The sequence below is a fragment of the Haliotis cracherodii genome, unplaced genomic scaffold, assembly GCF_022045235.1.
Source record: "Haliotis cracherodii isolate W230 unplaced genomic scaffold, xgHalCrac1.p SCAF_13, whole genome shotgun sequence".
NCBI lineage: Eukaryota > Metazoa > Mollusca > Gastropoda > Lepetellida > Haliotidae > Haliotis > Haliotis cracherodii.
This window is the reverse complement of record NW_027266268.1, coordinates 35,575,350-35,592,310: the sequence shown is the minus strand read 5'-3', so window position 1 is coordinate 35,592,310 and position 16,961 is coordinate 35,575,350. Positions and strand designations below refer to the sequence as shown.

General features: G+C 43.7%; 1 protein-coding gene across 3 annotated transcripts in view; it reads right to left on the bottom strand.

The window, feature by feature from the left end:
- Window positions 1-5,895: 5,895 nt before the first annotated feature.
- LOC139459888 (patatin-like phospholipase domain-containing protein 7) overlaps window positions 5,896-16,961 on the bottom strand; it is a 63,943-nt gene continuing 52,877 nt past the window's right edge. For all 3 annotated transcript variants that reach the window (XM_071241604.1, XM_071241605.1, XM_071241606.1), the window contains 5 exons: window positions 10,677-10,829; window positions 10,094-10,219; window positions 8,947-9,058; window positions 7,983-8,143; window positions 5,896-7,464 (listed from right to left, as the gene is read on the bottom strand). In XM_071241604.1, coding sequence (XP_071097705.1) covers window positions 7,411-7,464; window positions 7,983-8,143; window positions 8,947-9,058; window positions 10,094-10,219; window positions 10,677-10,829 — 606 coding nt within the window. In that variant the 3' untranslated portion in view covers window positions 5,896-7,410. The remainder of the gene's footprint in view (window positions 7,465-7,982; window positions 8,144-8,946; window positions 9,059-10,093; window positions 10,220-10,676; window positions 10,830-16,961) is intronic.

The window sequence follows — 16,961 nt, the reverse complement described above, 5'->3', positions numbered from 1 at the left end:
TAATGCCACGGCTAGCTGCTAATCAACTAATACACGCCGTGGGTATGCTGCAAACAGGAGTAGCGCAAAACGAAGTTGCCATACATTTTACGATTGATCAAAACACAATAGTATCACTTCAGAGACGTTATCTACAGCACGGCGACAGTCATGACTTGCCAGGGGCCAGTCGTTCACATCTGATGTTACGTCAACAAGACAAGCAGATTCGGTGGGTACATCTACAAACGAAGCGTCTACGGAATGCTGCGACCACCAGCTCCGACAATTGGTGGCAAAACCGTATGCAACTGGTTCAGGGAACGCAACATCCTGCCCTGACGTCCAACAATATGCCAAATTTTGTTTCCATGGAACCGCCAGGCAAGCCTAGGTTGACGTAGACAGCATCCGGGGTTCCAAAGACATGACTGGGACAGTATACTGGACCCAGATGAGTCCGGGTTTCATCGGGACAGCTCTGTCGTGCACTGGTCTTCAGGCTTCGAGGAGAACATTTTTGCAAGGCTTGCGTTACTCAACGTCCGTGTGGGGCTGGAAGCGTAATTGTATGGGGTGGCATCACAAGTCATGGGGGAACACATTTATCATTGTTTATGACAAGTTGAATGTCGTACGTTACCGGGCGACATCGTTCGAGAACATGTTCTACCCTTTGTGCACATGCAGGGACGTAACGTCACATAGCAGCAGGATAATGCCCGCCCACATGTTGCACGTGTTGAAACAGACTGTATATTGCTGTACTGTCATGTCCGGTTGTTTCTAAAGACTTCAGCCTCATTGAACATGTTTGGGATGAGATGGAACGATGCCTACGCCAGGACAATAAGCAGTAGCTAGTGCAAGCTGTTTGGTTGGCATTGGGACCTTCCTGCAGACTGTTTTCAATCATCTGGTGTCTTGAATTTGCCTCCTCCCCGTTATCAACGCAAATGATAGTCACACCTAATATCAACATTGTAAATTGATTTGTTACAACCCCCCATTTTTAGGGCATGTCGATCCGTCTCCTGTTACCAGGTATGGGTGTTGGCAATGCGTTTGTTATGATAAAACATTGATGAGACAAATGTCCATACATAATGTTATTTTCAATAACATAACATTTGCACCAGTTACTTTCTAGAATACGTACTATACTGTATACAAGGGGTAGCTGAAGAGTTCTGAGCCTAACTACTAAAGGTGAATAGTACACCTGTCACAGTTTGTATGTATTAAATACAATACCTAAGATTGTATCCTACTTTCATGGATCGATGCTCATATCAATCACTGGATTGTCTGGTTCAGACTCGCTTTTTTACTGACTGCTGTATTACAGCTGAAATATTGCCGAGTGTGGCGTAAAACAACAAACAAACAAACTTAGATGTGACTTGAAATTAACAAGCAATGACAGAGAAAACCTGGCATGGAAGATTATTTTCACTTTAATCCATTATTGGCACATAAATATTATCAAGACAAGGTAATATCAAAGACATTAGCACAAATCAAAGGTTAGTCATGACCCAGAGTGGCTATGCCCATATTCAATAGTTGCTGTGTGAGTTTCATTGTCACTACAAATTACCAACAGCAGCCAATGATCCTTCACATGTGGAGAAAAAATACCTGTTCAAAGAACTTGTACTTGTCAAGAAACAAATCCATATCATTTCTCTTTCGATTAAAATCTCATCTTGTGTCCTCAAGGCCGAGCAATTATGTTACAGCAGGGCTCGTCACTGTGAAGATTCTTCAGTGTATTGCTTCTCGCTTTAAACTACTAGAGAACAGAAAACCTGAATGAACTGGAGATGTTTGCACCATCGCCATTTCCTCAAAGCTTAATGAACCACCATGTACTTCCGGCTCAAAAACAAGTAGCATGCTTGTGGAGTGGTAACCATGCCTCTGAAACCGACAAGAACCTTGACCTTTGACCTAAAATTTTCAAAGCAGGGTCCCATCGTAGAGAAGGTATATACCAAATTTAATGAAACATGCATTAATACTTTTTGAAAATGGGTTACAACCCAAAAGAAGTTCCCCTGGGCAATCTGTCAATAATCTTAATGTAGTATGACTTTATATGGAGAACAACTTTATTCTTTGTAATGATTCAGGGCTACTTCTTGCACCTTTATTAGAAGTCAAATTAGCAAAAAGACTTAAAGCAGTCATGTTTTGTGGACAGTGAATTATTTGTGGTCTTGCATTAAAGTGTATAAATATGTGTTGTTTCATCTTCACTTTGATAGTGTTCTTCATCAAGCCCACATTTTGAAACTTATTTTATCATGTTGAATTGAATCACATTTCTATTAAACAAAGGCAATAGGCAATGATCTTAATATTACACAAATCAGGGATTCGAACCTCTGATCTGCAAATCCCTGTTCAACTAAGGGAGGCAACTCTGCACATGTTCAAGCATAATATAATCCTAAAACAGGTATAACCTTGAAAACAAAGTTTAGATGGTACATTCAAAATTACTTTATCTAGTTGGTGTTTTGTCCATGGTGTTTCTGTCTATGTTTTGCCGACAATAATGATTGCAATTCACTAGTTAGAGATATTCCCTCAAGAATACAGGACATCTGACACTATGGATCATCTGATTAAATGTTCATTAAACACTCATCACAGTCATTCATTCTGACTCAGCATTTGTACAGTTTTCATACATAAATATACAGTCACAGCACACAATATATATACATCAATATCAACAAAGGTCAGAGTAAGTTACACTCAACAGCACTGAATGAAATTGTACTTCAACAGAATAAAAATTAAGATGAAAAGGTAATTTGAAAATAGAAACTGAATCCATCTGCGTTTTCAGCTTCATGCAACAATCAACACATGAAGCCAGTTTTGTCATTTGTAATTTTCTTTAGAAAAGTGAAAAAAGAACATTATCTGCACAAGCACAGGAACAGTCTGCAACAAGCCACATGATGTTGTTGGTCTTATCTCAAAGACATGAACTGTCTTCAATAAGCCAGACAGTGTTAAAGTTATATGCTCAAGGACAGGAAGTCTGCAACAAGCCACATGGTGTTGTTGGTCTTATCTCAAAGACATGAACTGTCTGCAATAAGCCAGACAGTGTTAAAGTTATATGCTCAAGGACAGGAAGTCTGCAACAAGCCACATGGTGTTGTTGGTCTTATCTCAAAGACATGAACTGTCTGCAATAAGCCAGACAGTGTTAAAGTTATATGCTCAAGGACAGGAAGTCTGCAACAAGCCACATGGTGTTGTTGGTCTTATCTCAAAGACATGAACTGTCTGCAATAAGCTAGACAGTGTTAAAGTTATATGCTCAAGGACAGGAACTGTCTGCGATAGCCCACATGGTGTGTAAGTTATGTGCTCAAAGACACAAACAGTCTGCAACAGCTAATATGTGTTGAAGTTGATGCGTGCTCAAGAACACAAAATCTGCAACTTTTAAACATGGTGTTGAAATTGATACATGCTCAAAGACACAAAGTCTGCAACTCTTAAGCATGGTGTTGAAGTTTATACGTGCTCAAGGACACGAAGTCTGCAACTTTTAAACATGGTGTTGATATTGATACATGCTTAAAGACATGAACAGTCTGCAACAAGCCACATGGGGTGAAGTCTGATCATGCTGAATGCATAATGAGGTGCAACATGGCCAGGCTTCCATACAGCTGTTCCGATTCAGTGGAAGGTGCACTGCAATACTTTGTGCCTCAAAACAAGTATCATACTATAAAATCATTTATCATCCAGAACGGTTCCCACATGAGTTGTAGCTTGGGTGAGATCAACCAATATCTACACTGTAGATATTGCTGCATTGAAATTGCATCACAATGCTTTGCAGACCACTGTGACGTTACTCTTACCATGAGGTCACAATCAAATGACATCACTAATGGCTCTGCCACTGAAGCTGTTAGCAGTACTTTTTACATTTAACACACTGCTTATTACTGTCTACAAACTGAAAAAGTTGGAAGTTGATAAAAGTGAAAAAACTCCTTGGCAAGCCCTGGAGTTTTTGCTCTTTTATCAACTTGTGTTGATATATTTGATATCAAAATTCACGCAATTGTAATAGAACATGTCATATGGTTTGGATTATACATACTTCTTTCTGATCATATATCCAACTAGTTAGAAGTCATTGTTGGACTGAATGACTCAAGGGTACTTAATTGTTTTGCTGGGTTTTCAGTATTTACATGATGGAACACAGACAAGATAGACACAATTTTATGGATAACAACTTCTTTAATACTGTAAAAGGCGACGTTTCGGTATAGATCCTTATACCGTTGTCAAGCAAGACTGAATGAGGGACATAGTGTAGAATATATATATAGCAAGTGGATGATACATATATATATATATTCTACACTATGTCCCTCATTCAGTCTTGCTTGACAACGGTATAAGGATCTATACCGAAACGTCGCCTTTTACAGTATTAAAGAAGTTGTTATCCATAAAATTGTGTCTATCTTGTCATCCGTCAACTTCTAAGTAATGCCTATCAAACAATTGATGGAACACAGAGCTTTAACTTGAGAAACAGGGGGTAGGTATGTAATTTCTCATGTATCGTATCAACATTGTTTTATGATGTATTCTACAATTATCACTACTGAGATGCCATACATACGATTTGTAAGACAGGGTAAAAACACAAGCTCCATACACTGCTGTCACAAAACAACTTTGGGTAAAATGTTCCTAAATGTCTGAAGTTCTCTCTCTTCATGGAGGTGTAAGAGAGTTGTTGGAAAGTTCAGCGTTGGATGAAATTCTAAATTACTCATGGGCTGAGATGAAATGGGTTTATGTTTAGACTTAAAAAAATAGAAGAATTGCATCTCAGGCAATGACTTTTGAAAACAGAGTGTGGGCCGGCAGGGTTATTTATTTTTTTTGCTTGTTCAAACTAGCTTGAAACCAAATATACAGTTGTATACTATCAACCTGGGAAAGGGCCTCCCTACATAAACATGCATACAAACTACTACTGCCACCATGACCACAACACAAGATGCCAGTAAGCAGTGAACATTTGAAGGAAAGTAACTGTGCACTTTATTGGATCACACTGTCTTTAAGTGTTAGGATGCTATTTATTAAAGTATTTTCTTTTTGGAAATGGAAATATAAACGAAACGTGTGGAAGACTTTCTGATGATGCGGGCAGTGCCTGAGAACCAAGACTATTTTTTCAGCCTTAACATTGCTTTATTTAACTCATCTATCAATGTGCGAAGTGTGTGTTGATATTAACAGTGCTAGCCCACTGAGATACCATGCCACAGTTCAACATGGATACACCACTCAGACTGTATTCTGAGGGAGCCGACCCGTCTTTGTTTTATCCCCTAAATGCCGAGCTTCAGGCAGGGTAACTAACAAGTACCACATCTTTGGGTGTATGACGTGGCCTGGGATCAAATCACCAACCTTCCACTCACAGATCAGCTTTTTAGGCTTTTTACAATTGAAGACAATAAATACCGGTATGACAAAAACGAACATTATCGCCACTGAAGGTAAAACAAGTTGAAATACAATGGTGTAAGTGAGTTGGGTTAACAACACTTTTAACAGTATTCCAGTTATATTACAGCTTCAAAATACAAGTAAGAGTGAAAGTTAAAAAAATTGACCGTTTATAAACCTTTTAAGCATGCTGGTGCCCAAATTCAGATAGCTAGAAACTTAAAAAGTTAATGCAAAGCCATTATGATTTGTATGTTCGTCTTTTGAAAGAAACGCTTTTAAGATTGAGGTTTTTGGGGGATGAAGGAGTGTGTCTTAAAACTTAAGGAATTAAGTTTTTTTATCCAACATCAATTCCTTTAACTGCTTCAAAAGAAGTTAACAGGTCTCACATGTGCTTGACACAGTTTCAGTGGCTGAAACAACATAATAAAACTTCACCTAAATACTAAAAACAAACAATACAGTAAACAATCATAAACACATAATTAACAAAATATCCACTGTAACTGAACAGAAATAACAAGCTAACTAAAATATTTTAGAATAGGAGCAAAACTCAAAACAGTTTAACTGAATAAGTTGAGCAGTAACAGGACAAATGAACTGAGATATTTATTGTCAATGTGCTTCTGAGAGTAGTCTTCATCTCTCAGTACTATCCCAACGTTTCAGACAGCAGACTTTGGATACACCTCCTGTTTCATTTTAACTTCAGTATTGCATGCTATTGGAACAGATTGCTGTTGGTAAGTGGCAACTGTTGAGTCAATATGAAATGAATTTTATATGAACAAATGATTTGCCAACTCCAACTTGTCCAGCCATGATTGATTTTGTCATCAATTCACATATTTATAGTCTGAGAGGAACCAGTTTCTCTCGCTTGGCAAGTACCTTCATCACAATATATTGGCCATGTCTGTAGTTTAATTTGTCAGGGTAGACTTATGTTGTGCTCCATATGACTGACATCTACCCCCATCAGTGATTGTTACAGCTAAATCTTCCTCGTTATGTACAAAAAGCGTGATTATCATCTAATTTGATACCTGTATGCCATGAAATGGTGAATAATCATGTTTTAATTATTGAGCCGATGTTACAATGATTCATTCACAATGAGTCACACATAATACTGGGAGAAGACAAGAGTACTAGTAAGGGGTCATGTGATCGAGATGAGGATTATTTAAAGATTTTTTATATTTTTTTAAAAAGGAAAAAAAACAAACCTGCTGCAGACTTTATGCCTGAGAATCAAGACTATTATCTTTTTAGCCTAACCAATATTCCTTTTTCCAAGGAAATGTAGAAAAACGTAGATTTCCTTTTCTCAAGTGGAGCCCTGAGTTCATTCAGTCTATTGTTGGAACCACATCAACAAATCAACTGTGACATCATGAAAATGGATGCCACCATCTTCCATTTCTTGCGACAGTGCGTTCAAATGTCATCACTTTGAAATAGACCTTATTGAAAACTGTGAAACAATGGAACAATTGGTGTAAACTAGCCAATCACCTTGAAACAAACATTAGAATATTCTGTGAGATACTTTCATCTATTTCTGTGCTGCTATGGGAAATATATGATCATACTTTACAGTAAGGCAGAAAACAAACACAGCTTCTAAATAGATAAATGCAGTGTACAATCAGAATTTCATTCTCACACCTATTCTGCAAAATGTCTCCATTGAGGCTATAGTGCACTCACACATACTGGTAAAATTCTCAAATACATATGACATAAAAATCCCAAATAAAACAGCAGTTGTCACATCCGTTGCCCCACTAGACATAACGCTGTGGTGGAAACCACTTTGGCAATACTGGTTGAGACTGGTTTAGACTAGTATGTACTGGAGTCTCCGTCTGGTGTTGACTGGTCTGTACTGGTGCTGAGACATCATGTGTTTTGCTTCTTGCCGGACATGGGTTTTCTCTTTCTTGCTGTCAAAGCCTGAAACCAATTTGGGTTCCATGAATTTGAGATCAGGTTCACAGGATTCAAGTAGAGGTCTTGTTACTTTCATGATGGACTCATAATAAACAGCTACATTAACTCGGAAATATCCCAATATCATGTCTTAAGAACTGATTTATTTCATCAAATGCAGTGAATGTTCAGAAAGACTAACCAATTCAACCATACAAGGTATCATCCAGTTATAAATCGTTCATTGTAAACCAGGGATGAACATTTTTCAATGTTTTGTTGCCCTGTAAAATAATAATTATAATCAAAGGTTTGTGTGTAATTTATGTGACATTCAGCAATATTTCAGCTAAAACACAGCTCCTTAAGTCCAGGCCTGACAAACTAGCAGCAGATATTGTGGGGAACATCCCACATGGTCAGGGTACATTCCACAATCTAGCAAGACAAAAGGTTAATGACTGAGCCCAACTACCCCATCCCATAAAGTCACCTCTTATGACCAGCAATAAAGGGCTATAGGTGTCATGGGATCTGCTCACCTCAGCTGCAGAGTTCTCAGAGTTAGAGCTGGAGAACACTGGGTTTCTCTCCACAGTGGGATGATCCTCCTCTTCATCGTCCTCCTCCTTCTCAGCATCATGCTCACTCCCATCATCGTCAAGGAAACCATCTTCTTCTATGATCATTTCTTCATCAGTATCTGAAGGAGGGCAAGGTGCAAGGTTTTAGGTGAATTGATAGAATGTTGCATTCATAAATTATGTATTCAGTTTTTAGAGTGAGTGAGTATATGAGTTGGGTTTAACGCCGCTTTTAACAGTATTCCAGTTATATAACGGCGTGTCAGCTTAATGTGGGAGGAAAGCCCGAAGTGATGTAGGTCTCAGACGTTTACCACTTCGGTAAAACCCACGAGAATGGGTATGATGCTGACAAACCTAGAAACATAATAGGGGTGAACCGGGATTTGAACCCACAATCACAGGTTTCTGGCATGCCCAAGGGACACAACTCTGAACAGCGAATGGCGGTGCCTTAGACGAGTGGGCCACCCGTGCCCCTCAGTTTTTAGAAGGGATTCTCAACTTAAACTGAATCCCAGCCTAGCCACACAGGCATCAGTTTCACATCCCTACTTGCTCCTGGTTACAGGACACACAAATGAAATTTGAGAACGATTTATGGATGGGTGACGTATTGAAAATCGGACTCGAACTTTTTGAACTAGCTCTGTTGAAATCATTGATGGGAACATAAAGAACAGCTTCATTGGACCTAATCAAAATTAATATCACAAAATTAATTATCACTTCCAACTACACACATACTAAATTATATCCCATTGTGAAGAAAATGGCTGATTAATTAAGAATGGGATTTGAACCTCTTTGACAAATTCACGTGTCATCATGTCAGTCAGGTGAGCTAAGATACTGGGAACTGTCTGAGGACCTCATCTGAAATTCAATCTGCAATATAAAGTTGATGAAGCTGGATACTTACATTCAGTCTCGTAATCATCATCTGTGAGGTAGAACACGGTGGACTTCGGCTTGGTGATCTTAGACACCTTCTCAGCCAGGTCAGTGAAGTAGGCCATCACAGGGACATGGGACTGCAACACAACCAGCAAATATCGCCATAACAACACACAGGAAATATCGCCATAGCAACACACAGAGGAAATATCCCCATAGCAACACACACAGGAAATATCAAGACAGCAAAACAACCAGTAAATATCACTATAGCATCACACATAGGAAATATCACCATAGTAACACAACCAGGGATTATCACCATAGCAACACACAGAGGAAATATCACCATAGCAACAAAACCAGGAATTATCACCATGGCAACACAATCTGATATTAACAATATGGTGACAACATCTTAACACAGGTGTGTCTGAACTGCCATCTCGTGTCTTTGAGTGAGTGACAGCAGAAATTTTACCACTCAGCAATATTTCAGCAATGGGCTTCAAATACCCATGCCGTGAATTGGTGCAAACAGGTAGCCTCATGGTTAAAGAGTTTGCTCGTCCTGCTGAAGTGAGTGAGTGAGTGAGTTGGGTTTAACGCCACTTTTAACAATATTCCAGTTATATCACGGCGTGTCAGCTTAATGTAGGAGGAAAGCCCGAAGTGATGCAGGTCTCAGACATTTACCACTTCGATGAAACCCACGAGCACGGGTATGGTGCTGACAAACCTAGAAACATAATCGGGGCGAGCCGGGACTCGAACCCACAATCATAGGTTTCTGGCGTGCCCAAGGGACGCAACTCTGCACAGCGAGTCGCGGCGCCTTAGACGACTGGGCCACCCGTGCCCCCCTGTCCTGCTGAAGACCCGGGTTCGATTCCCAACATGGGTACAATGTGTGAAGCCCATTTCTGGTGTCCCCAGCATGACATAGCTGGAATATTGCTCAAAGCGGCGTAAAACCACACCTACACACAGCATGACGAGTGAACACCTTAACCCCTGGCCACCCTTGTGCCATGGAATGTTGGATACTAACACTACCTTCAATCTGAAAACTGCATCTCAGTACGCTTGTATCCACTAAACGACAATAGGACAAGAGTTAGTTGAGCAAGCTCCACAACTACAGCACATGAGTATCCCTGTGTGTGACTCACCACCTGTTGTTGCTTCTTCTTCATCCCTGCTTCTGTTTCCTTCGTCTTTTCAATAAACAGTTTGTCCAGGTAGCCTCCCTTCATCCAGCCATTGAACAATGTCTTTCCATAGTGGTAGCCCACATCCTGGGAAGAGACACATGGAAAATATGAGTGAGTGTATCTTTTCATCAAGGTATTTTTCATATACTGATTTTCGGACCCAAGTCTACAAAATTGAATTTAAAATTTCACTATTCAGGTTGTCCTTAACAATAAGACCTGCATCACATTGGGCTCTCCTCCCACATTCACTTTCTTAGGCAATCCAATTAAAATTTTACTTTGTCTGATTACTCATTAATCTTATGTCAGCATGGATAAATTTTGCATTTTACGACACCAACTCTAATTCCACAAAAATAATCTCCCACATGTGACGCCATGTGTAGACCACGGCAGGACATCAACCAAGTCACCAGGTCAGACCACCCAATCTATTTGGACTATTTGGTTACAAGCAGCATAGGTTGCTGGGGACCAATTGTAACTGGGAATCCCCACAGGGTTGCCATGAATGAATCGTAAAGGAACACCAACTCACTGAGATCTCATCATAGCTGCCAAATTGAAGAGTACCATACTTGTCAATGGGAGGCCTCATGTATTCACAGTAGTCGCTGCTCTTGACCAAGTCAAGTTGTCGCACACATGACACGTACGCCAGCCGGGACTGGATCTCCGTCATGTCCAGAACCTGAACACAGGAAAGAAAACGGAGTCACAAAATGTCTATGTCATAGTGTTACAGGTATAGAACGTACTGGCTATTCACTGAGGCTAAAAAGTTTTACAAACCTGTAGAGGTTATGAATTCTCTGATGAAATCCTTCCTGGGGGCACTAATTGCATTTTCCTTGCTCAAGAAAATCTACATGACATAGTTGTAACCATTTTCCTTAATAAAAAATGTTACCACACAAAAAAACTTCGTTTTTGTATGATATACGACCACCCTTACGGGGCCTCACCCCCAACGGCGCCTCACGCCAGGGGGAGCAACTCTCACCCAAATCACTTTCCTTATGTCAAATACTGACGGAATGTGGGGAGGTGGGTGGCCGTGCCCCAAGGAGGATTTCATCAGAGAGTTCATAACCTCTACAAGGTTGTAAAATTCTCTTTCTGATTAAATCCTCCTTGGGGCACTTATTGCATCAAGACAGACTCCCAAAGATAATCTAGGAAGTGGCATCCGTCAGCAACAGGCGTAAATAAATACATCGTATTTGATTATTCAACAGAATAAAATATTGAGTTCAATAAATGGAACCAACCTTATCGTGAGGCACCACCGTCGAAAGGCGGGGGCTAGAGACAGGGCATGGTCGACCATATATTATGATAAAGCCTGTTTTTGCGGCTTGTCATAAGTTGAGAACTCGAAACACCTCCCACCCCCCCACACTTTTTTTGAACAAGTGATATAGGGGCGTAGATCATGAGAGACCATAACCAGCGCTGAGCTAGGCCAGAGGGTCCCCGAGGATCGAAGGAGTGCGTGCGCAAAATACGAGTATTATCAAGTAGTAAGGACTGATATTTATCGACCGCAGAAGATAAAATCCGGACCATTACTGAGCAGTATAACCGGAAGACTGTCTAAAATCTCGAATGCTCAATCAGCTAGAGATTAGAACTTTGCCCAGTTTGGAGAACTGACTGACCAAACCGAGTACGCTCGCTTGAGTGTTTGTCGAGTTGGTAAGGTTTGATGAATCGTGCTCGGCTGGCTCCAAATAGCCGCGGAGCAGATCTGCTCAATGGGCAGAGCCGCGGCGTACGCTTTTGACGCAGCCACTGCTCTAACCTAATGAGCCTTCAACCTGGTAGGGGGGTCCCTGCCTGTATGCGTATACGCTGTACAAATGGTTGAAACTATTCACCTCGAGATAGATTGTTTACTCGCAGGTGAGCCAACCTTCCTACCGCCGTAACAGCAAAATAGTTGGTTATCCTTACGGACACCCATATTTCTGCTGATATAGGCCTTGAGAGTCGTGCGGACATCCAAGACATGTCTTGCAGTGGTCCCCGACGAGGAAGGCTGTGAAAGAGCAGGTAGCTCAATAGGAGCCGTTCACGTGGAATTGTGTGCAACCCTAGGACGGTAAGAGTCTGGTAGTCGAAAACTGACTCTGTCCCGGTGATATTTATCGACCGCATGGAAGACAGTTATTTCGGGATCGGCTGACATAACACGAATGTCGCCTACCCGTCTGCCGGACGTAACCACCACAAGGAACGCCGTCTCCCAGCTCAACAGCTGAAGAGATAGAGACGACAGATCCCGAAAGGAAGGACCGGACAGCCATTCGAGAATGATTGACAAGTCCCAAGGGGGACTGATCCGCCGGACTGGCGGTCGGATCCTGTCCACACCTGCTAAAAAGCGCTGCACTAATGAGTGTGCACCAAGAAGTGCCCCGTTGACAGGGACGTGAAAAGCTGCGATAGCTGTAGAGTACCCTCAAACTGTTGATGCGGCCAGGCCGTCATCTAGTCGCGACTGGAGAAACTCAAGCACGGATACGAGATCTGCAGAAAAAAGATCTGCAATCCCTCTATCAACACACCAGGGCGCATAGCAGGCCTATCTATCGTACTGAACGTTTGTTGAATCCCTCCGCAAAGCCAGTATTGTGTCTGCCACGCGTGCAGGAATACCACTCTTCTGGAGGCGATTCCTGACAATGGCCAAGCCACCCACTGAATCCTGGGATTCAGGTGGAGGGCCCCGTTCTGGAATAGGAGGTCCGGTCATAAAGGTAATATAACAGGCGGCTGAGCCAGAACCCTGAGTATTACTGGAAACCCACTCTTCGCCGACTAAAGAGGTGCCAGGAGCACAATTAGTCGCGCAGACTGAGTGCCTAGCTGAGACAGGACCTAGGAAATCAGAGATACTGGGGGGAATGCCCACAGAACTGTCCGTCCAATCTAGCAGGAAGGCGTCCGGTGCCACCGACCTCGGGTCGTGGACTCGGGAGCAGAACGTTGGTGTCTGGTGATTTAACCCAGACGCAAACAGATCCACCTGTAACGGCCTGTATAACAGGGAGAAAATCCCGAATATCCCCGGGTCGAGCCTCCACTCGTGAGGAGCGAGGATCCGGCGAGACAGAGCGTCCGCACGGAGGTTGTCCACCCCCGGGAGATAAACAGGTACCACCCTGGTATTGTGAGAGTCGCACTATAGTAGGAACTGCCACGTCTTTCGTCGTTTCTAAGCGACGGAGACGCCGTTCCCCCCTGCTTCCGGATGTAAGTCATTGCCGTTTGGTTGTCCATCTCTAGACGAACCACTTGGCCACGAAGAAGATCCGGGAAGCGTTGAAACACCAACCTGACCACTCTCAGTTCTAGCACATTGATATGCAGTTTGATCTCCTGCTGGGACCATAGTCCCGAGGCAGTGTGATCATTCAGAACGCCTCCCCAGCCGGAGAGTGACGCGTCTGTTTGAACTGTGAGAGAGGGAACGGAAGTGTCGAGGGGGAGCCCCCGGGACAGATTCCCGACCTCGGTCCACCACTGGAGGTGTGTAATGAGCCACTACGGAGTCTCGAGCACAGTCTCGAGATCTTCCGAGTTAGCCACTAGGAAGACTAGATTCTGAGTAGGGCTCAGATCTGACTTTCTTGAGATTGACCATCCACCCTAGAGTGATCAGAATATCTATCACTTGTTGTGTAGCTATCTGACTCAGGGATTGCAATAGAGCTCTTAGTAACAAGTCGTCTAGGTACGGATGGCAGAACCGACCTTTTGACCTGGCCACTTGGGCGGGAATCAACATCAGCTTGGTGAACCCCCTCGGGGCCATGGAGATCCCGAATGGTAGAACCCTGAACTGATAACACCTCCCGTCTAAAGAAAACCTCAGGTATTTCTTGAACTCGGGGTGTATTGGTATGTGGAGATAGGCGTATTTTAGTCTATTGACGTTAGCCATTCTCCTGTCTCGACAGTTGAGATCACTGTTTGGTGACTAGTAAACAAGTCGAGTAGAAGCCCTCGCTTTCCTGTCCCTCGGGACCCGGTTCGATCGCACCTTTCATAAGAAGTGCGTCGACCTCGGCACGGAGGAATTCCGCCTTCTCTCGGGTAGCAGGCACCGGAGTGTGCTTTATCCCGGAGAAGGGGAGGGGCGGATGATGTTTCCACCGAGGCAAATGGCCATCCCTTAAAATGGACGGGGTCCGGGGATTGTGATGTAACTGTCTCCCATTCCTTCAGGAATAGAGCCAGTCGGCCGCCTACAGGGACATCCGGCTGGAGGCAGTTGACCCCGGGTGTCAGCAGTTCGATAACTTGCGACTGTGGGTTCACCCGGGGCTCTTCGGGCGCTAATGGGAACCCATCGTTCCCAGCCCCGCGAAAAAGCTGTTGGCCTCGACCAGCTGCCTTGCCCCGGCCCGTGCCTCTCTTGCTCCTCCCGGCGCCCTTATACCTGAAGGAAGCGGCGGCTTCCAAGCAGGTGTGGACGTCTGACCCGTGCGTTAGCGTAGGAGGGGACAATTTGAGAGGCCCGCTTACGCAGTTTTAACGCTTGGTACCTCCAACAAGGCCTTTTGAGTCTCTGATGGAAGTATGCAATTGAGCGGCCTCTCGGACCACCTGCTGAGCCCCAGGGAAGAGGGCGGCACCCTCTTATACGGCAAAGCAAGTAGGTCTTGGCGTGTGTAAGTCAAGTATTTACATACCGACATCCACCGCCTGCGCATGCCCATAACAGCGCACATCATCTGCGAGGCACAGCTACGAATAGCGTCCCGCGTAAGATAACTGAACTTCCGTTAGTTGCACGGCCAACTCCGAAGAGTCGGCCGGCCCCTCTCCCGCTAACTCCCTCTGTACAGCCGACAGATACGCGGAGTGTACGGACACACGGAGCTGTTGGCATGCATTATGATATTGCTCCTCGAAGCATAAGTAAGCAGCCTTCAACTCCGCACTGCACGCGGGAAAGGGGGGCAACCGCCGGCCCTGCTTGACCTTAGTCAAGTTGGGTGTCTCCGACTCTGGCATGGGCGCAGCCACCTGAGGCAGTACCTGGACAATCCTGTCCCGCACGTGCCTCTGCACCCGGCCCGAGGCCTGGTGCCGAGGTGCCGAGGTGCCAGAGGTTCAAGGGAACCCACCTGGCACCGGGCTAGGTATCCACTAGTGGAAGCCTCGGCCCCGGAAGAGGCGTCTGGCTCGCTAGGGAAAATTGTGCGTCGGTAGTGCACGGGCTGGCGCCCGCCACCACTACGCTGGGGAGCGACCTCGAGCCAGAGCCGAAGCTCGGTCTCGGATCGTCCCCGAGACAAAGGGAACCAACCTGGCTCCGGGCTAGGTATCCACTAGTGGAAGCCTCGGCCTCAGAAGAGGCGCCTGGCTCCGCTAGGGAAAATTGTGCATCGGTAGTGCACGGGCCAGCGCCCGCCATCACTCCGCTGGGGAGCGACCTCGAGCCGGAGCCGAAGCCCGGTCTCGGATCGTCCCCGAGACCAAATGGCCTGCCTCGGCCGATGCCGGGCATAACACAGATCTCGAAGCTACCGATCACAGATCTACCCCCGCCTTTAATAGACCTCTTTAAAGTGGACAAGTCAACTTGTCTCTTTTGGGGGGTAAAGGCAATGTCCTCCGCCAGACATATTAGGCAGCGTTCGTGCCTGTCTTAGAACAACCCGTACACAGTTTGAAGGTCTTTGTAAACAAGACCGTAATTTCTGAGGTGGGCGGGAAGGGTATTAACGTGTATCAGTGCGATATAAAGATCGGAAAGATACGTGCATAAATTGTGAAACTAGAAGCAAAGGCGTAATGTAGAATGCGATTTGTAACGCGATACTAATAGCCAATGTCGTAGTATAATTATAACACCAAAGGGGCGTGTTACGCGCTAAGGTGTAAAACCCGTAAAAAAGGTAAGTGTAGTTTATAAATTAACACACCACCTTGGGTTTTGTAAAGGAAAAAATTGTAGACCAATGCTGTATGATATAACAAAACCCCAAGCCGTTTCTTAATGGCCTTGGTGTTACATGTATCAGCCCGTGGAACTACAATATGGACGCCATTACGGCCACTTGAATTCAAAGGTACCGTGCACGTGGCGTTAATTACAACTCTATAACTTCACAATGCGAGGTATTACGCCTTTGCAATGAAAGAAATGTACCATACATACAGTTTGGTTAGCCATGGTTCTTGTCGAACGATAGATTTCTCTTATTTTGTCTTGTGTGAAAAATCAACACGTCTGTCTCTTACAGATGATATAAGGAAAAGTGATTTGGGTGAGAGTTGCTCCCCCTGGTGTGAGGCGCCGTTGGGGGTGAGGCCCCGCAAGGGTGGTCGTATATCATACAAAAACGAAGTTTTTTGTGTGGTAACATTTTTTATTAAGGAAAATGGTTACAACTATGTCATGTAGATTTTCTTGAGCAAGGAAAATGCAATAAGTGCCCCAAGGAGGATTTAATCAGAAAGAGAATAATAAGTCTTTGTTCTCAGTTACTCAGTTCATTAAGTTCACTGCATGTCACAAAAAAAATCCTTAAATATTCCAACTACGACGCCAGTCAAAAACAAGTATACCAAAACTTTACTCGTCAAGGAATAAATTTTGTAGGGAGGCCCTTTCCAGGTTCATTGTACACAACTGTTCATTTGGCTACATGATTAGTAGCCTTCCCCCCAACCACACACCCCCAAAACGAAAACCTACAAAAAAACACAACGCCCGCCCACACTATATTTTCAAAAACATTTCCTAAGAACCAATTCTTTTATTGTTTTAAGCCTTAATCATTACCTCATTGTTGAAATAGAATGG